The sequence below is a fragment of the Trachurus japonicus genome, chromosome 5 (assembly GCF_045865225.1).
Source record: "Trachurus japonicus isolate A0001 chromosome 5, Traja_1.0".
In the NCBI taxonomy this organism is placed as follows: Eukaryota; Metazoa; Chordata; class Actinopteri; order Carangiformes; family Carangidae; genus Trachurus; species Trachurus japonicus.
This window is the reverse complement of record NC_140911.1, coordinates 33,532,109-33,554,187: the sequence shown is the minus strand read 5'-3', so window position 1 is coordinate 33,554,187 and position 22,079 is coordinate 33,532,109. Positions and strand designations below refer to the sequence as shown.

At 42.3% G+C, this 22,079-nt stretch overlaps 1 protein-coding gene across 2 annotated transcripts in view; it reads left to right on the top strand.

The window, feature by feature from the left end:
- LOC146988024 (zinc finger E-box-binding homeobox 2) overlaps window positions 1-22,079 on the top strand; it is a 29,230-nt gene that overhangs the window by 2,083 nt on the left and 5,068 nt on the right. The window contains exons 1-5 of one of the 2 annotated variants that reach the window (XM_085777629.1): window positions 13,443-13,598; window positions 18,086-18,373; window positions 19,878-20,087; window positions 20,810-21,003; window positions 21,212-21,323. In XM_085777629.1, the coding sequence (XP_085633755.1) occupies window positions 18,367-18,373; window positions 19,878-20,087; window positions 20,810-21,003; window positions 21,212-21,323 (523 nt within the window). In that variant the 5' untranslated portion in view covers window positions 13,443-13,598; window positions 18,086-18,366. Of the gene's footprint in view, window positions 1-13,442; window positions 13,599-18,085; window positions 18,374-19,877; window positions 20,088-20,809; window positions 21,004-21,211; window positions 21,324-22,079 lie in introns of those variants that run through there. The other variant, XM_085777628.1, reaches the window with a different exon arrangement.

Below are 22,079 nucleotides of genomic sequence, written 5' to 3'. Positions count from 1 at the left end.
TCATTTTATTCAGAGAGGTGTGACGCTCAGCAGAGTGACACCAGGGTGAGATCCTCTCTGGCTGCTCAGCATTAACATGTGTGTGTGTGTGTGTGTGTGTGCATGTGTGCGTGTGTGCACACACACTCTCACCTCTGACTGACTGTCATGTTGCAGTTTGTCGACCGATTGCACCCTATTTCACAAATCAACAGCATCGCAGTACTGTGAAAGCTATCAGCTATCAAAAAAAAGAGGCACACTTACTGACAAGGACCTGTCACTTATCAGACCTGCACGGTCCAGTTCCTTTAATTCCTGCTGTCAAAGCACAGATAAGCATCACATCTGGTCAGTTTCCAGCAACTTTTCAAACTTTACGAAGTAATCAAGGGATTAGAAGAACTGAGGGTGTCTAAGGTGAAAAATGTCAAAAAGAGGAAACTGATTACAAGTTGATCTTCAGCTGAGAATCTAAAAAGTGTCTTAAAAGTCACGTTGACAACTGTTATCTTTACTATATGCTACAGTGAGTTATATGCTACTTTCTTCTGCGCTGATGTATCATCGCTTTACGAATCTGCATGCATGTCTCTGCGGGTGGGAGGCTTCTGTATTTGTGAGAAATGTGTGCACTGCATGCACAACCTCATGTAAGTATAGAATAGATACGTGTGTATTAAAAGATCTGTGGGTCGGATTTGTAGGAATGCGCTGGGTTGTGTGAGCAGGGACTTTAAGGTCCAAATGAAACCAAACCAAATGAACTTGGCAGGCCCGAATCATAAGACAGCGATTTGAGGATCTTTTCCAAACCAGAAGAAAGAGAAAAAAACATAAACTGACTTTTCTTCTCTTTCCAAGGCGCCTATTGATTATGTCTCTGTCTCCCCCAATAAAACTGTCAATGTTCACCGATATCAAGCAACGTGAGGAAATTACTACTCTTCATTCTTGGCAGATTGAAAACAGTCCTGGGACTGAGGGAGGAAACCTATCTGTTGGAGATGAGTGTGTGTTTGCTCACTTGTTTCAAAGAGTGTGAAGCAATTAGCTGACACAAAGGTTTTAGTGTTCACTTTTTGAGACACAAATCTGTTACATTAGTGGATATTTTATGTAAAACAGAGGAGATGTTTTATCCATTTTTGCTCATGCATTATTTTTTTTATTTACGTCAAAGGAAATGAAAGAAAATTACTGACAATATATTTCAAGACAGCTGTAATGAAGCCGTCCTGTAAAATCCATGTTGCTGATGGATTTTTCAAAAGCCACCTCACTGGTGCAGTGACTGGTCTTGGTAGAGGCAACACTGTTTAGATTCCAGTTTTCAAAAGTGTTTTCATTTATTTAAAGCATGCTGACTGTGTTATGCGTGGGCTTTCCCCTGCTCTCAAACGCAGCGGGCATCGTCGCCAGAATGACATCCGCACAACTGACCAGGCTGGTTCGGCCCTCGCTCCTAAATCAGATGTGGGATTGCATTTCATGAGCACCCTCGCAAACATATTTAGTCCTTGTGCTTTATGTTTTGTTAGTCCGTGAAAAGCCTCGCTGTTGTTGAGCTGATGTGCCTTTTTAAGAGTGCACTCTCTCTCTCTCTCTCTCTCTCTCTCTGCTTCCCTCACTCCCTCTTTCTCGTTTTTCTTCTTTTTTCAAGTGCCAATTTATTTAAACTCCTTTCCCCTTTTCTTCTTTCTCCTTCATTGATTTCCAAACCCCAGTCTTTGTATGCAGCTGGGGCCCAGCTGTGTGTCTGTGACTGTGTATGTGTGTGCATGCTGCATACATGTATGTGTGTGTGTTTGTGTGGGTTTTTTCTGGCACAGTGCTGCCACAGTGAGCATAGCACACTGTACACAAAGGACTCGAGCAGCAAAAAAGAGAGGGAAAGAGAGAAAGAGAGAGAATAGAGAGGGAGGAAGGGGAGGAGGAGGAGGGGGAATAAGAAGGAATGAGAAAGACTGACGTGCTTGTACTGTACAGAGTGCAGGGGCCGGGCCTGTTTGGACCGGGCCCTGCTTTAACGGCAGATGTATCGGCGCTTGGGGATGAGGGGTGGAGGAGAGTGAGACAGCAATGAAGAGCTCAGGCACCACAGTTTATTAGCGGGACTCTTCCAGGGGCTCAGCTCAGGCGTCAGAAGCAGCGGGGTGGGAGGGACAGGGGAGGAAAGAAAGAAGAGGAGGATGACAGAGGTGGGGAGCTGATGGGGTTGACAGGCCTGAAGACAGCCAAAACAGTTCTTCAGCGTGAGAAGACAAGAGATGGAGAAGGAGGGGGGGTTGAGGGTAAAGACAGAAGAGACAGGAGGACGGGCGACAGAATGTGGTATAATCTTTAAGTGTTTCCTTATTTGTTCCCCAAACGTTCCCATAGCTCCAAGTGTCACAGATTTTCTTCCCGTCCCAGCTCTCTCTCTGTGTGTGTGTGTGTGTGTGTGTGTGTGTGTGTGTGTGTGTGTGTGTGTGTGTGTTTTGATGCCAGATCAACACAGCAGTAATGGGGAATCCCTTGATTGAGTCCCTCTGGTATTTTTCACATGTTTATTCAATTATTGCTCATTCTGATGTTTCTGATGTAGCCAAAGCAGTCCCATGTCTCACTGTACATTCCTGCCGTGTGGCTGCCACACTGATCATCCAGTCCTGGAGGAATTATTTCGGAAAGTTTTGCGGTGCCATCGCAGGATTCATGATCACACAGGGGGTTTCTGCAGCAGTATTAGCTCCTGAATATGGCCTTTTTTTGGGGAGGGGCGGGGGGTCGTATCATGTCTTTTTGTCAAGATGTTACAGCAGAGTTTCCTCTCCTTCATGTTGCAACAAAATGTACAGTTTGTCTCTCGGCCCTCCTCTGAGAAGTTGAAACTTTTGATCACAGTCCGGTCTGTTAGGTGAAGGTCAAATCCAGTGTAGTGATCAGGAACAGTTGATAATAAAGGAAATAACACAATGGCCGTGGTGGGTACGCATGGCTTCAGTACAAACCTCTGAGGATCATACAGTACACTTTACTGTAAGATAACACTAATGACCACAGAGCCCAGTAGGTGTGTATGCGTGTGTATGTATATCTAGGTGTCTTGGTGTGCACTTTTCACACATTTAACACCAGCTATATCCGGCTTCTCACTCATTTCTATTTTCTGTTTTCACATCAAAGGCGTTTTATCAGATAGAACAGGTTTACAGACTGTACAGTGTGATGCTGCAAATTCATCCCTTTTCATTCTTGACATATTCCATTCCCAGCATTATTAATACGTTCTTTGTCATTGCTCTGGCACGGCTCCTCCGCCGTTAAGTCTATTTGCGGATCTTCCTTTTGTGCAGACAGCTTGGGTATTGTGTGTTTGATATGCTGCACATGTTTGACAGAAGAAAGAGGTTAAAACTATCCAGATAGGCAAGCTCTCTCTGCACACAATTTATAGATATGTGCTGTTTTATCACACCTCAAATTAAATTTGGAGACCCTGCTTCAGCTGTCATGTATTACAAGGCCCAGATGGGTGGCAGAGAGAGAGAGAGAGAGAGGAGAAGAAAAAAGAGGAGACAGGGAGAGAGAGAGAGGGGAGAGCAGCCTGGCAGGCAGATCCACTCATTCAGCTGGCTGAGAGTGTGCCAGTGTTTGCCAGTATTAGATATAATAGGGCAGCAAGTTGAAAGCAGTGTGTATCGGCTGCAGACAGGAGTGTGGTGTCATTTGTTTGCTTTGATCACCTCTGAGGCCAGAGTTCAAGAAAAGAATAGGAGTGTTTGTGGTTTCAGTTTAACACTCTTTTTTGGTTGCTTCTCATTCCTTTTTTCTGCCTTCCTTTAATTCTTGGTGTTGAGTTTGTTTTTCTTATTTTGTTATTTTTAAGCCAAATATTTCCCTATTTTCTTTTTTCTTTTTTTTGCTCTCATGTGCATCTGTCCTTCCACTTAGAAGCACACACGGCGACCACTGCAAAGCAGCTCTGAAGGAGAAATAATCAGTCAAGATAAATGTGACATGTTGTATGTGAGTCATGAGGTCACAGTGTTTCATGATATGATGTACTTTCTGAAAACAACCACACTAAGGACTGTCTTTGTCTGACAGTTACTTTTTTAATTAATTGATTAACTGTTTATAAAGTAATTGGCGGAAAATATTTCATTTCTATGTTCTATTTATCCCTCTAATCTATTTTATGTGAAAATAGTCCAAATGTTTTTTTTTTCTAGTTCCATAAAACAGAAAACAAAATAATGAAGAAACACAACACTCATATTAGAGAAGGCTGACGGGGAATTCAAAAAGCTTTATTTGTCCCAGGAGGGCAGTTCTCATCTCCTCATAGAGCATGTCAGGACAGCAAGTAAAAACAAGAAGAAAACAACAATGACATCAGTTCAATATTCACAGACAGTTGAAAGACATTATGGTACTAAAATTATAAACAAAGAAATAGACTACAGGATATATATGTCATGAAACAGCAGAGAGTGCATATTGTTGCATATGAATAGGATGTGAGACGTGTTTGGGATAACTGCTCAATAAAAAATTTAGACAATTACTGGTAATCAAAAACAATCAATGAAACATTTCAGTTTTAAACCCTGACAGCTCAACTCATTGTGTTGCTATTTAAGAAAACACAAGCCAATGGACCAAACACAAATATATTGTGTGTGTGTTTGTATTTGCAGCACACTGGTTGTCCAGTTCTCAATTTGTTTGTGTTTCATTTTGTTTTGCATGTGCTCTTTTGATGCAGTATGTTGAAGATGGTGACGTCTGATTTTGACCAATCCTGCAATGCAACAAAAAAAAGTTCACATATCACATAATTGCTGTATTGGCCTATATGATGCCCCCCCCGCAAGATAGAAAAAGCATGACAAAATCTCAGATACACATACACTGTATCTTCATGTTGCCCTCTCTGCTGTAAATCCGTAAAGCGTCCCCCCAGAGCAGGGCCGTTGCTAGGAATTCTGGGCCCCCTTAAAGAATACTAAAGTGGGCCCCTACCCCCTAACTTTTCCAGTTTTTTTCTTAGACTACATTTTATAATTTTTTATTTAGCCTACTTTGTTTTGATGCTAATGCAGCATCACTATGAGTAGTAGTCAGGGTCTTATGCAGAATAAATCAGTCATACAAAGATTAGACTACTGGGTTTTTTGTGGGCCCCACTGGGCGCTGGGCCCCTAGAATTATCACCACCTTTCTCCCCTATACAACGGCCCTGCACAGAGGCAGACTCTCCACAGTCCACCCATAAATCCCTGTACGTGTGCCCAGGCCAACTCCTCCTCTCCCTGTACCTGCAATCACCTGGTACCACCTTCATCTGACCTGCACATCCCACTCTCTGCTTCAAACACACACACAGATTATGTACATACACGTAGTTACCTGGGAGGGAGTAAACACATTCCACTGTGGAGAGAACATGCTGCACTGATCCTCAGGCCCACCTGTAACAGTCAAGGCTTAAGGTCTTAAATTTAACATTATCTGACCCCCCCCTCCCTCCTCTCTTTCTCTCTCTCCCTTTCCCTCTCTGCAGCATTTCATTTTAGCATGTTTCCACTTTGTCTATGACAGACTCTTTTGGAGGCAGTGAATGCATCACGCGTGCAGATATTTCTGGAAATGTCCAGTGAGTCACCTAAAAATAGCGTTGATCTCTTCATTAATTAGTTTCATTTAATCAGTCAGTAACTAGTGATACAGAAAGCACCTCAGAGTCAGCAGGAAAGAACAGCACACAAAGTTCACAACGTGAAATGAAGAGGTTTTGGAGAGGAATGGGTTGTAGTCTGTGTCGGACCTGAACAAGATGTTGATGTTTGTGAAGCAGCGTGCACAGTATTAGATCATGCAAATGAATCTTTAGCTCAGGTATGATAAAGAAGCATTTACCGGAAGTATTTGTGTTAAAAAGGAAGCAGCATAAATAATCAGCTTTCTCTGGTCCACCCCATCATTTATCACCCTGTAACAATCTCACAGATAGCTTTATCTATATTTTCTAAAAGAATTTCACATGGTAAGTAAGTAACAGGTTATCATATAGTATTTGTTAGTGTTGAAAAATTACAAACCGGAGAAGGATTTTAATTAGAAAAAGGTCAGTGACTGATAATAGGAAAAATGAACAGGCCAGGAGAACAAAAACACATTCTGAAGTTGTACAGAATCAGTTCTTTTTTTCCTTCTCTGCTGTGCGGTCGACTGTGGTACCTCAGGGAAACAGTGTAGTTATGATTATACGGTACATGTGTCCAGCATTGCTGGAGGGATGGAAGGGGAAGTAAAGTCATAAGGCAGCCTGGCAGCGTATCAGAGTGGGCTAACGTCATCCCCAATGATACAAGTAGGAGGAAGGTGTGAATGCATCTGTCCTTGTTCCACACTGGTACGAGGCTCTGAGTGTCAGACACGGAGCCGAGGCCGTTGCTGCTTTTTCCTCAGACTTGTTGCTTTTGCTGTTTCTCACATTCATTTTTTGTCTCTTTCATTGCTCTGCTCTGTTTTCTCTCTTCTGTCTTTGTCACCGCATTGGTTCCTCTTTATCTCCTCTTGCTCTGTATCTACACTACTCCTCCACCTCCTCTTCACTCTTTCACTCCTCTCTTCCATTTTTATCCATTGCGCCGTCTCAGGCTCTTTCTTCTCCTCTTCTCCTCTCCTTCCATCTCTCCCTCCTCTGCTCTGCTCCACCCAGCCTGGGCTCCCCGAGCGGCCTGTAGGGTCGCCATCGAGTCCCCCCCCCACCCCCCCTGCCCCTCTCCCTCCTCCACCCCCCACCCCCTCCCCCCCCCTGAGTGCCTCCCCTGTCCCACTGACACCACACGCTGCTCCCATCCCCCGAAAACCACTTCAAACAGCCAGCGCCATCAAAGCCCACAGTCAGTCAGCCAGGCAGTCAGCCAGCCAGCCAGCAAGGCAGCCAGTCATCCAGCCAGCCTTCTGCTTCGACTTAAAATTACTGTCGTCCCAGTCGCAAGGCTGCTTTCCTCTTCTGATACACATCAAAGATCCTCTTAAACTCCCCAAGTTTGCTTTTTAAACCTTTCTTCTTGTTGAGTCTTTTTTATATACATTATTTCGCTGGTTGAGGTTTTACTCTCCCTCCCTTTCTCTCTCTCTCTCCCTTTCTCTCTCTCTCTCTCTCTCTCTCTCTCTCTCTGTCTGTCTCTCTTTCTCTCTCAATTCTTGCCATCACTTTTTTCTCCAACATGGGCCAGGTCAGTAATGACATGCACACACTCTCTTGTGTGGTTCTGCTGCCTTTGCATTTCTCTCCATGACTTTAATTAGTTTCTTTTTCAAGGCGTTGGTTCAGGCTTCACATGCACAGAACACACACACACACACACACACACACACACACACACACAAACTCACACAGGCACATCAAGCTGTAACTAATGAACATACGGATGTGTGTAAATTAATATGCAATGTGACTCATACATCTTCCTAATCAGAACTGCATAACCACAGAAAGACTGGTTTAACAGTGCGTGTGTTCCCGTTTTTTTTCTGTCTGTATTTCTTAATGTGTGTGTGCCTGTGTGTGTGTGTGTGTATGTGTGTGTGCATAATGGGCAGAAAAAAAGGGATGAAAGAAAGGAGTGTTACTGAAAGACAAAGCGAGAGAGAGAGAGTAGACGTGTGTGCTGGCGTGTGAGAACAACAGAGAGAAAGACAAAGCAAATAAAAGCAGAGTGACACATTAGAAAGGCATCTTTTCTATGTTTCAAAGACTTCAAGGTCACATGTGGTCACTTGAAATGTTTTGCTCTATCATCGTCTCGCGTTTGGAGGATGTAATGTGCACATGTGCCAGAGGATGGCGCCCCGTCTGTATGTTAAAGGGTCAGGATCGAGCTGCTCGGCCTCACCTGCAGTGAACAGCGTTTCTCACTGTTACTCACATTCATACTTTCTAATTGTTTCTAAGTGTCCCCTGAATGTAGCAGCAGTGGATGAGCATCTCTTTATGTAACTTGGTTTTAATTCTTTACTTTATTTGTTGAAAACTTGAAAAAATATAATTCATTCATGCCATACGTATGCCGTAGTGGCACAAATTGCCGTGTGGGTTTGAGCTGGTGCTTCATGTGCAGTGAATACCTTTGCATCTGTGATCTGATCTTATATATCTCCATGTGGGTTCCTTTAAAACTCTTGTATCTTCTCTGGGCGGTTAGATTAAGACATTTTGGGTTTTTTAATGCAGTAAATTGTGTCTCTTTCAAGATCTCCACATCACGCAAGACACCTCGAACAGATACATATACACAGATGTTTGAAGCCGACAAAGTCAGTGGGATACCAAGCATATTTGTTTCACCCTCAAAACAAATCTCCCGTAGTGAGCAACTGAAAGTCGCAGCTCGAGTTGAACTAACCAAATCCCACATTGTATAGCTGTTAAACTCAAAGAGAAGTTTTATTTAGCATGCACCCCTATTAAAAAACTTCAGAACCTTTGTGCTCCGTCAGAGAATGTTTTAATATTCAAAAGGAGCCACTATTGTGTGGTTTCTTGCGGCAACGTACAAAATAAAGAGCCACATCAGAAAGCTGGAACGGTCCCTGAGCATTTTCATGTGTAAAGAAAAAAGAGGGAAAACAAATTTGGAGGGGGGAGACAGGGGTATTTATAGAGTGGTGTGAGAGTCTTTGCAATGACAGGAGCCTAATGAAGTGGAGTTTGGGTTTTGATTCACAGTGTGGTGAGTGCGTGGGTCCCTCTGTGACCGTTACTGCATTCCAGCACCGATTCCTCGCTACACGGAAACCAGCGCAGGGCCACAGGAGGAGGCAGAGGGCCAAACTCCAAATAACGTGTTCCTCGAACTGAGCTAACCTTTTCTCAGCAGCAGCAGCAGCAGCAGCAGCAGCAGCATCAGCCCCGCTTCCAGTGCAGCACGGTGCACATCATAGGCACGGTGGAGAGGCTTTACTCATACGCACGCAGTATACATACAGTAGTTATATCAGTTTGCTGCTATGCTGGTGAGTCATTGAAGTGACTCAATTTTCTCAATTCAGCATGACGTCGTCGGGAAATCCAGAATGATGTTAGCAGCGTTTCCTTCGTTAACTTTGTGTAGTAGGTCAATGGAAAGTGTATTTTCTGCCTCAGCTTTTATTACAGATATCTAAATGAGGAAACAAGAGCGAGGCATCGACTCCAGTACGAGGCCCTCTGTCATCTTGACTGTAGTGAGTGGTGTAAATGTTCTGGATTTTCATTGGTTAAAAGGAAAACTCTTAAAAATCTAAAAAGTATTTTAAAAAATGTTGTATTTTGCTAAATTTCCTAGGTTCCAACTAAAAATATGTTTGTTTTTAGACAATAGATCTATACAGGACATTCTGACCCCAGATCAATAAGGTCATGATCCAGAGTGTATGTTTTCTCTGCTGTGTAAATGTTTTAAGTTCTCTACAATGTTCAACACATGGCATTAATACAGAGAGGTGAAGGTAAAGGCTAGTGTGAAAAAAGGTTTTCTTCTTTCTTCTTTTTTTTTGGTGAATGTCAGTGTGGTGGTCGGTAGGACAGGTAAACACAGTGGCAAACATGTAGGCAGCAGCATACAGGAAACCTCCAAAGGAAGAACACAACCACAAGGGCTCATTGCACACCTCTTAACTCACACCTTGCCTCATTTCTGCAAAGAGAAAAACTGATTGCTGCAATTTTTTTGCACACAAATTCATCATTCTGTTTGTTTGTGTCTAGCGCGCAGCACAGAGGTGAGAGGTGAAGGGGAAAAACAAGGGAGCACAGCACATCTAAACCTTGTCTAATCTGTTTAAAGATACAATACGAAACGTGAGCTGGATTTTCTTTTTTCACTTTCCTCCTACTCTTCACTGTTTTTCAGCATTTGTCGAAAGCAAACATGGGAGATGAACATATAGAAAACGTGGCCGAGGTGCTTTTAGGTCTCTGTGGTTTCCCTCGGATGATCTGTGGTCTCCTATAGCTGAAATGCTGTTGACAGGATGCCCTATATATAGAGAGAGGGAACATTATCCATAGTGAAAGTTTGAATTAGGATACACTGAGCGATATAAGCTATAACGCTATCATTGTCAGTTTAAGCTTCACCTGTGTGAAATGTAAAGCTATTAATTTTGGAGTTCCTGCGGGGGCAGCTGTGCAAGTCAAGATCATTATAGGCTACAAAAATATATCATGGATTTCTGGAGTTCAGCTCACCACAATCTAAGAATACATACTGTAGCTGGGGTGGGAATCTGTGAAGGAGAGGGGGGGGGGGTGAAAGTATAGCCTGTAAGCGTGCTTCTCCTTCACATCACGTCTCTTCTATTGTACCTCCAGACTGAGTCACAGCTCTGTCGCTGCTTCACCGGCACGTAAATGCACCTTTGTGGTGTGATTTCTGGTCTAGGCCGCAAGTTATTTGGGACTCTTTTCCTGTCTGTCAGTGGTCCTATTTCTGTCTGTGCGTGCGTGTGTGTGTGCGTTTCACAGAGAGAAACAGAAAGACACACTCAGACATTTGTAGTACAGGGACTGATGTTGAGCACGTCGAAAGACTGGCACACTCACAAAAATGTACCAGAGACATCGGAAACGTTTTCACACAAACACAAAGATATGATGAGATATACAGTATATACTGTATGAACACATGTGGTTAGAATTCCTAGAAGTGACAATGGAACTCTTCTAACCATTCACTGTTCTGTGATCTTCATTACTTACAGTATTTATAGAACACCAAAGCTAAGCAAAAATGTGCAGTATGCATGGGTAAAGTGCAAATATGAGTAGGAGGAGATTAGACCTATCAGATGTAAAAATGAAAAACAACGGTGTCTAGGATAGAAGGTGGCAGATAGAGGCAATATCAGACGAGTCATTATTCTCTCAGTTTCCTCACGTGGGTAATGAGCTTGCCCCGGCAGACAGACAGTATGGTACAGTAAGTTACAGCTTTGTTAACTATTCGCTCTGCTTCATTTCGAGCTCGTGTTGTGTGCTGTTAGCCCAATCTGTTGTGTGCTGTTAGCCCAATCTGTTGGTCTGTTGAAGTCAGATGAGAGCAGGTTTCTACGAAGCAGATGCGGTTCGCTGTTTGGTGCAACGATGCAACATGTAGATAGAGAATAGGAGATCAGTAATACTGATATCAATCGATTTTCAGAAGGCCTTTCAAAAGCAGCCGTGGCAGCTGTACACAACACCACAGTGCGTTTCAGCCGGTGTCTTGGGGGCTGTGCTTTGATTCGCCCGGGCTCCCCAGAAATCGTACTGAGCGGTCTCATATGTGAATAATGAAACTAACACAAGCGCGCAGTCACACTAAAAGTGCAACTGGTTGACAAATCAACTTTTTGTGAGTAGTATCAGTGAATGGCTCAGTGGCTTTGAAGCTAATAAAATGCCAAAAGGGATTCTGTTTTTGTGTCACAAGGGCCTTAATTGAATAGAGCCATTAAAAGCCGCACTGAACAAAAGCAAAAAAAAAAAAAAAAAGAGTTTCAATATGGTGTTTGTTATTCATTTAAAGATCACTGCTTAGTGTAGCGTTGTTCTTGCAGAGCTTTAATCAATATAAGGAAATTAGCCTGGTGTTTATTTCTCGGGCTGATTGTTGTGTGAGCCTCTGTGTCTTTCAAAGTGCAGATGTTGTTGCCCCTCGGCTGCACATTCTGTGGTGGTGGTGGCGGTTTAAATACTCTGACAGGGTGGTGTCTCCTAATGAGCGGGACATCTAAAGGCACAGAGCCGTGACTCCGCTGCTATGGCACCGCATGGGCTTTAACTTCTCTATCTCTGACTGACTCAAGCACAGATATTCTTGGAGCTTTGTGCGCTGTACACACACACACACACACACACACACACACACACACACACACACACACATTCACACACTTACACTGACACTCAAAGAAATTGTGATCTATTTCCTTGCTGTGTCTACAGCATCAGGTTGGTTCCCTGCTTTTTGCCCACGTTATAAGTTGTGTGTTTTTTCCCGTATTTGTTTGTACCCTAGTTTGTGTTTGTGTGGTAGTGTTAGTGTGTGTGTGTGTGTATGTGTGTGTGTGCATTGAGGGAATTTCCCTAGTGTTGGAGGATTTGTGTCAGGGACAGTTTGACACTGTTACTTTTTTTTTCTTTCTTTCAGTTTTCTTCTTCTCTAATCGCTCGCTCCTCTGCCTTTCTCTTATCTCTGTCTTTCTCTACTACATTCCCTTTCTTTCATTCTTTCTTTCATTCTTTCTTTCATTCTTTCTTTCTTTCTTTCTTTCTTTCTTTCTTTCTTTCTTTGTTCTTTCTTGCTTGCTTTCATTCTGTTTTTCTTCTTTCCTTCCGGTGTCTGAACAGGAAGTTTTTGTCAATTATGTGATGATGTGATGGTGTTTGATGAGTCCTGATGGAAAATAATTATGACTTTACTGCAATGTGGCGTAAACGGTGTTAAACTCTTTTTTTTACACTGGTGTCTCTGCTCCTCTGTCTCACTTTTGTCTTGTCCCCCTCTCTCTAACAAACACACCACTGTGCACTGTGTGTGTATGTGTATGTGTGTGTGTGTGTTTGTGTGTGTGTGTTTAGACACACTGCAAGAATGCAAAATCACATAGCGCACCACACATTACATTTTAGCGTCTCTTCCTCCACACTAATATGACCTTTACAATCTCCATTACAGTGTCACAGTTTCAGTCTGATTTATTCTCACCAGCAGCCATTTGCAGACATTTCTTTTTTGGCTTGCTGCCATCCAGTATAGAAGCCACTGTCATCAAATGAACTAAAACTTGACTGTGTGACTTTCATATTAGTGTGTTTGTGGTTATTTTCACCATCATTAGACAAGAATGTTTGCACTTCCTCTTCTCTGGCCACAAAAATGCAATAAAAGTGCAGCAAAACATCACATTACCACCATTCCTATTGGTTAACGTGTAATTTAGAGCATTTAATCCTCAATTAGCTGTCGACATTGGTGATATAATCTGTGAAACATTTGGATGGATTGAAATTAAAAGTTACATTCCAAAGCGTGGCAACCACTGAGGATGTAGAGTTTTCAGCGTAGAGTACATTAAAATCACTTTGACATGTTGTTGGTTGTGTTTAACACACTCGACTATGATATTACAAAATGGCAGCTGTTGACAGTGTGTTTGTTCTCTATCTAGGGAAAGTTCAGGTAGATACATGCAGGTGGAAAGAAACACAAGCGGCATGTGGTCATTAGTGTGAGGACCGATTACAACAAACCAAACCAGAGCAGGCCAAGGTGCCAAACAAGAGGATGTCACCACCCAGAGAGAAAGAGAGAGAGAGAGACAGAGAGAGAGAGAGAGAGAGAGAGAGAGAGAGAGAGAGAGAGAGTAGCTGCTAAGATGAAGGACATCAGGTGGGAGGTGTCTGCTCTGGGTTGCGGTCCTGCCCTGACTCATTGTATGAATGTCAGGCAACAGGTATGAATAGCAGAGCTGCCACAGTCAGAATTGTTTAAATGACATGTTTGATTTGTGTGATATATTTAAAGAGAGGTCATCGCCGCCGTGCGCTCTGGAGATGAATATGGATCTGCCGTGTCTCTGAACTGCTCTCATAGGTACTGTAAAAATGACAATACACGCATCTTCCTGTGCTCAGTTTTTGTTTACCATGTGGGCGTCCATGACCTTCATGTGGTAATTTATTGAGTTCAAAATAGCGAAGAGTTCCTATTTGACACCTGTGAAACCATCATAGTTTGAACAGCAGAGGAAGTATTGTTTCTGACATTAACTGAACCTGACTACTCAACAAAGGCAAAAAACAACAAACAAACAAACTCTTTTTAACATGTAATAATGAGTTCTGTTACAAGGTCATGATGAAAGACTTTTTCAATATGCCTCAGTGTGTATTCAGTTGGCTGGCTCGACAGATTTACCACCTACACTTTGTACTATGTGAAATGCTCCAGATGTTACTGTAATGTGGTATGTGCTCCACATGCATATGTCATATTACGCTTGCACATGCATTATGTCATGGATCTCGTTTCTTCTGGGTAGCTAAATAACTTGATATAAAAGCTTCAAACGGGATTTCATATAAAACTTGAATTTTAGAGAAAAAATGCAGCAAAAAATTTAAAATCTAGATTTATACCCATATCTTGAAAAATATATGTGATATTATTTCCATTTATATTTCAGTGTCATGTTAATGGTATGTAACGGTAAAGGTCTATTTTTTTATATATCGCAAAATTGAACTCTCACAGACAGCTCACAGACATTTTCACACACTCTAAAGACTTCATACATTAACATCAAGAGTGTCAGAAATAACACCCTTTATTTTTAGAGTGGGTGTTGTGTAAAACATAGTTTCTGACAGGTGTCGAAATGTCTCCAACTAACACATGTGTAAAAAGTCATTTATTCGGCAGTGAGAAATACAAATCTATTAAATGACTTTGACAATATGATATAACTGTTATTCTGGCTTTGATGTAACACTCATCAAGTGTAAAAAAAAAAAAAAAAAAAAATCAGCAACAGTGTAACAAATACATTGTGCGGTAAATTGGGCCTGGCCTTGTTTGTTGCCGTTTCAAACCAAAAAGAAACAAACAAGGTAATTTCTAGGTAATTATTGCCTGTTTACCGTTTAGCCGCATAATTACTAAGTCAATACCAGATCACATATGTGCATCGTAAAATAAACTGCAGCTTAGCTGTTGCTGTACAGTGGATGCCCTCTGGCATATAAACAGTGCAGAATTAGACTGGATGGGACGGAAACTATCTCTGTGCTGCTGTGAGCCAGACCTAAAGAGGTGCTGAACATATAGTTTTTTTTTTGTAGTTTTTTTTTTTTTATCTCAAGTGACTTCTTTTTTTTGTTGTGGTTGTATTTTAATGTGGTATTGTAAAGATTCTTTCTTTCTGTGTCACAAACGTGTGCTTATGAATTAATTCAGGCCTGATCTGTATCTGATTGTATTCTGGGGAAATGCCTCAGTAATGTAAATAATGAAATGTTGGTGCTCAATGTTTTTAGGCTTCAGATCAAGATAGTGAGGGATTAAAATCTTGCAGAATGAAAAGAGGAGAAAATTCTCAAGATAAATTTCTAAGTAAATTGTCCCGAGCTGGTAACCGTATAGCCCTCTTTCTGGCAGGAGAGACCGTAAATCTTTTAGTTCAGTCACTGTCAGCGAGGGAGAGCGACAGACAGATTAAAATAGTTGCAGCAGCGTTTGATCTGAGCACAATGTTGTTGTCAAACCATCAGAAAGATTCCCCAGAAGACCGAGTGATCGACAGTGTCAAGCATGATGCAGCACAGTTCGGTTAGCACTCTCTGGATATGAGTCATGTTCTTCCCACGCACACTACAGTGCATGCACAATAGCAGTGTACTGTTCTCCCCCCCCTGCGCTGTACTGTGTGTTATTCAGTGTTTAGTGTCTTTTAACAAATTACACACTCCCCAAACTCTTGCACATTGCATGAATGCATCACTCTTGGGCTCTTTTGTACCTTGACACATGATCCCCACACATCCCGAACCTCCTGCACTGTTCAAAGATTTAACTGTCCTGCTCCAACAAAAAAAAAGGGGGGGAGAAACCTACTTGAAGGATGCAATCGCTATCCAAATAAATAAATCAACGGGCCTGATAATGAAAGCCATGCCTGCTTGGTGCGGCTTTAATGACAGCACATATAGACTCAGTGTCACTCACTGTCATGGGAGAGAAAATTAGAGCCAATTTGATGCTAATCTGGACCAGATTTTTCCCTCTTTGGGCCCAGCGGTGCATCCCATCATCCTAGAGAGCTCCCCGCTGGGTCGATAGCTCAACCTCAACAACATAATGTAACTTCATAACTGCCTCCTGTAGTGGGACACTTTTGATGACCAATTTCACCCCACATGAGAGTAAGTCATTCCCCCCTCATGTTGGTAGAGCAGCCCCGCGAGAAGCATGCGCCGGGTGAGTGGCCTCGGGTGAATCAGAGGTTTTTGCATGAGTGCAGAGTCTGCACAGGGGTTGAAGTGAAGCCGGGGCAGGACATAACAACCTGCTGATACAAATAGATACACATGTAGGTGTTACAGGCCTAATGTACTCATCAGAGGAATATGTGTAATTTTTTACATGCTGACTGACACCGTGTTTGTAAATTGCGGGCCACCCCCGTGTGCAACACCGGGTCCCTCGTTTGTTCAGTCAGTAGCGGTGTTTGAAGCAGATGAATGCAGAGATGGTAAAGGTAGATAAGCTGAAATGTCACCGCTGGTGTACAGTCACAGGCTTGTGTGAAGTGTGGGTCATAACTGTATGTGCAGAGGTGTCGAAAGCAAAACACTCAATCACTGTGTCCACCGGCCAGCGAGGGCGGTGGGAGTTGGAACAGCTCAAAGCAAAAAAAATGAAAATCTTACAAAGTGAGTTGTTTTGACAGTTTAATGAACAAAACTGTTTGTGTTTTGCGAAACGTAACGATCTGTGAAACTTTATTTTCACTCTCATCTGATGATAAAAGGCACAACACTCTCTCACAGCCGCCAATGAGGAAAATTCATTTAAACCAAACAGGCACCATGACAATGTTGCGCTGGCTGCGCCACCTTCACCACATAACTGATCAGAAATCTTATTTTCAACAACAACACAAAGAGAGGGGCCGACCCTCTGAACTTTGTTCACCGTCCACAGCTTCCTCCACAACGGTTTGGCTTTTTTCTGATGAATTTCAAAGGCACTGGCAAGGGATGTATTTGTGTTCTTAAATGGTCATTACTTGGTTGTGATGAGATATTGCCAATCAGTGAGAGGAAAACAGAGAGTCCTCAAAAAAGGCCTTGGAAATGAGAGCCTACAGCTGAAATCCCAGGCATGTGTTTGTGATTGTCATTTATTGTCTTTGCCATGGGAAAAAGTAACGCGCCTCTCCAGTTTTTGCTGCAGTCTGGGCACCGAGGGTATATTTTTAAAAATTACAATATGTTATTTATCTTTTCTTCGTACACCCAAGCCACACTGTCATGCAGTGTGAAAGTCACACATGCTACCATGTGATAAATAAATACAAATTAACACAACACACCCAATTGAGCTTTAAAGTCCAATGTAACAAAAATAAATTATTTAAAATAAATTACAGTGATTAAAACCAACATTAAAACAAGCTGTATTTATTGTATTGGCGTTCGATTGCAGCAGTGACAAATCTGAGTGCTTAATCCTGATGCCGTTAAGTACAAGTTTATTTTGTATATGTCTTCTTGTCATTTTTAATTTTTTTCAGTTTCAAAAGGAAAACCACGCTTCACTCTCAGTACCGTCAAACTAAAACTGTCCCTTTCAAATTGATCAGAAATTACTATTAATACTTTATATTTCTCTCTGAAGTTTTATATTGTGGGTGAGGGCTCAGTAATATATTTGAAATGTCATCATTTCTGGTCGGGACCCTCCTTTTCGAATTCTGGATCTCCTTGCACACACTTGTGTTTCATGTTGAACATGTCTGCTCGCATTGATCATTATCCACACATCAAACCACACAAAGCCATATGAAAACTCTCATGATAAGAAACACGCTGAACAACTTAACTTCAAGACAATTTCATCCCTCTTACTTACTGAAATACGGAAAAAAAATGGCTCAGAATTTACAAAACATTTTTGAATTTCTGGTTGTGTTTTTCCCCTGTTCGGTTTCAGTTCCTGCCATATTTTCTTAAATCATGTTGCATTGTCTCTGGTTTCCATTGGTTATAATCTACAGCTCCAATAACTAAATACCATCTGAATTGATAAGAAACACATGTCTTTTGCATTATGAATCATGTTTGAAAAAGTAAATATATATTTGGATACCACAATGAAATATTTGGCATCTCATTTAACATACAGTAGATTAAAGACATGTGTTCATGATATTTAATTTTTCTAACATACCTGAAAATACAAGTATTACAATATCACATGTCCCCAATAAGCAAACTGAACATTTAGTGCAGAACATTTCAACATGAACATCCAGCCACAGACAGTGTCTCTAACTTTTCCTTTTACTCTCCGCTTCACAGTGGATGCTGAGCAAGTGACTTCACTGGGATCTGAAGGGGAGGATGAGGTGGGTCTGTGGAGCCTGGAGCCCCAGGACTGCCAGGAGAGCCTGGACAAGACGAGCCTGACGCCCAGCGAGGGGACTGAGGAGCCCGGCAGTCCAGCTCGCTCCACGCGGCCGCACAGCCTCAGCCCTGGCAGCAGGAATTACTGGGTGCAGGTGGAGCCGGAGGCCGAGGCCATCGAGGACGCCATCGCTGCGTCCACCGCGGACAGGGACGAAGACCAGGAACCACTGAGGATGTACTGTAAGTTGAAAAAACTAAAGTATAGTGTTGTAAACTGTAAAGCCTTTTTTTGTTTCTGAAGAGGTGAGGCCTGGCCAAGACAAGCAGTATGTGTGTGTAAAATGTATACTGTATGAGATGGTGGTGTAGGACACTACAGTATGTGTAAACAAGTTTACAGTGTTTTTCTGATGCAACACACCTCCAGTCTCATGATGCTTCTCAAAGCCCCCTAGATACACCTTCATATCAGCTCCTTGTGAAACCATGCCTTCCCTGAGAGCTCTTCTTTTTTTTTCTCACCGCTCTCTTTGAAAAGGCAGCCTTCTGAAAGCATGACAAAAGAACTCATCCCACACAATGTCACAATATTTCCATGCATCAAAGAGGTGACGTTACGGTACTGAAATCAGCACTGTGCGACGTGAGGCTTTCCCTTTTATTTAGGAGAGATCAAAGGCTCACGCGGCTTGCCTACTAACAATCACTTAGCTCCCTCGCCTCGTGTGATTTGGCCTTGCCTGATGAAGGCAAAGCTGAGTTTTTACAACACTCAACCACACAGGCTCTTCCCTTCACCGCATTGAAAAACAGCTCAAAATATGCCAACATCTGCAAACATTTGAAAAATCTTCCTCAAAGTCGCTGTACGCAAAAGCTGGCTGGCTTGAGATAGGAGACACCCTCTCTACTTCACGTACATCTGTGGCTTTTCCTTCCCTGCCTGTCTGTCACCACACTCAAGGGCACAAATGAGAAGGAATTCTTAAAATCTAGTCTCGTATCTGGCCAACTGGCTCTTCGTATTTATTGTTTCATCTGTCAGTCTTTTCAACTCAACAATTTCGTCCCATTAGATTCAGTTGCACGGAGTCACTTTTGCAATTTATCTCCACGTCTTACACCCATGGCCATAAGAACAAAGCTTGTACACACACAAAGACAGAGAACAAACACTTTCTCTGGAATTTAATTTAGCACACAGTTTGTGTGTAGAAAATGTAAAGTCTCGAACACGCCGATGCCCACCACTGACAAGTGTATAGATCATCTTGTTAGATGTTTAACTGAGAAGACCTCTCAAAGAAATGAACATATGAATGTTCATCTGAGCTGTACATGGGTTAATATGCAAAAATAATGCGTTTTGCTGATGTAATGTATCTTCCTGTAAATACAGAGAAATTCTTTAAATTACACTCTTTTATAGCTGTTGTTGTCTGTATTATATTTCAACAGCTTTTGCTCTGCTTTCTCAGCCTGGCCTTTTTAATGACACACAGGAAAATAGACTATTGCAGCAACACTAATATTTCCCTGCCAGTGTCTTTAATAAAGCTGCATGCGTGTCTGCATGTAAAAGAGTTACATTAAACATTTTACAAAAAGCCACGCGCCGCTCAACAGTTTTGCATAAGAACTAACTGCTGGTTAAAGATAAATAAATTCTATATATAGGTATTTCAGTTCCTCTGTGTCTTCATTTCTTTCTTTTTTTTCCCTTTTTTTCCGCTTTGACCCCCAGGTAAGAACTCAGACTCCCAGAATGCCTTGGACGACCTGGCTCAGTATGCATATCTGGCCCAACTCAAGAAGACTTCTACCTCCACCAGTCTCTCGGACCATCTGAGCCACAACGGCACGGCAGCCGGGTACCACCAGGGCAGCAGGCACGATGACCTCCCACCCGCCATCTGGTCACCAGGAGCCCAGCACCACTCACCTGACGGAGCAGGTACGGTAACCAGGGAAACGTCTGCGATTCAATCCAATGACCCAGGCAGCGTGCAGTCTCCTCTACACCATTATATTTGCTGGATGAGGGTTAGTGGTGGGAGGCACATATCAGATTGTCTGTCTATGCTAATGTATTTCAAAGAAAATAAGAATGAAAACAAATAGTCAACCTTATCAGCCACAAATAGGTTTCCCGACAAGAGACATCTCATCTCCACTTTGATGTTGTTTCAGTTTGGGTTTTTTTTTAACACATCAAGCTCCCATAAAACGCTGAATATTCTGTTACCAATCAGACATATCAAATAATTTCACTTGCTGAAATCAAAAACATGTTCATGTTTTATTGTTCTGTATATTCAATTCACAATAATAACATGTTGCAATACTTTCTAATATTTTTTTAAATGTTTGACATACTTATTCAATCAAGGCGGGACCTTTACTGCCACACTCAAATGATCACAGAGTGTAAACCTTTAGTTCAAAGTTTATCAAGTGTTTTAATGAGAAAAAATAAAAATAAAAATAGTTCACTGTAACTGGTGACCTTAGTGAGACAGGTTGTTCCAGGGTCCAGGCTGTATATTGTCCTGTGTATGCTGGGACAGCCTCTGGGGCCTATTGTGCTGCTATAAGCTGCAGAAGACACAGTGTATTTAATGAATGCACAAACATCTTCACGCTCTGTTTAAAACATCACCTCTCTCTGGACCGCAGATGCAGGGCGGGCCCAGCAGGTTTGTCCGTTCTGCCACAGGATGTTCCAGCGAGGAGCCTCTTTGAGGGAGCACATCAAGTACTGTCAGGAGAGGGAGGGGGGCCACATGGTCTGTCCGCTCTGTGGATACACTGCCCCCCTTAGGGCACAGATGGAGCAGCACTTGGCACTTCACAATCAAATGCAGGACAAGGTGAGACACTTGGACAGCCACAGTCAGGGCAAAGTGTCACGTGTGTTGTTCTCATTTAGTTTTTACGTGGTTATTTGTTCACAGCTTTGTGTTAGAAATAGATAACCTCGTACAAGTGACACACACTGAGAACAGTCTTCACACCCTTTAAATTGTTCCCTGAGTGTGTTTCAGTAGAAAACTAATGACTAATGTCCCGTCCTCCCAGAATCCCATTACGCTGGATCAAAGCATGGAGACCAGGAAGTTCAAATGTCTGCAGTGTGGGAAAGCATTCAAGTACAAACACCACCTCAAAGAGCATCTCCGCATCCACAGCGGTGAGACACAATAACACCAAAACAATTGTACTCACCCATTCATTTGCTATTGTTTCCACTAACCCATAGTTATTGCTTCAGTTATACACTGCCCGTCCAAAAAAAAGAGTCACCCCTTGGATTTAACTATGCTAATAGTTAAGAGCCACCCATTGGATAATTACTGTATGGATGATTATGTCTCAGCTGGCAACAACTTATTTAACCCTAACTGATGCAGTCTCATTTCTTAAACAACCATGTCGGAAGCAGGGCCGTTGCTAGGAATTCTGGGCCCCTGAAAGAATACTAAAGTGGGCCCCTGCCCCCTGACTTTTCCCCCTTCTTTTTTAGACTACGAATGTATTATCATTTTTTATTTACTTTGTTTTGATGCTAATGCAGCATTATGAGTATTAGTCAGGGTCATATGCAGAATAATTCAGTCATACAAAGATTAGACTACAGGGGTTTTTTGTGGGCCCTACTGGGCGCTGGGCCCCTAGAATTATCATCACCTTTCTCCCATATACAATGGCCCTGGTCGGAAGACACATCCTGCAGTCGTGGAAAAGATGTTAATCTGTTTCAGAAGGGTCAAATTATTGGCATGCATCAAGAAAATGAAACATCTAAGGAGATTACTAAGAGTTCTAAAATTGGGTTAAAAACTGTCCAACACAGTATTTAAAACTGGAAGGATAGTGGGGAACCATCACATTCAAGGAATTTGGTCCAGTGTGACCACAGAGTCCAGACCTTAACCCCACTCAGAAT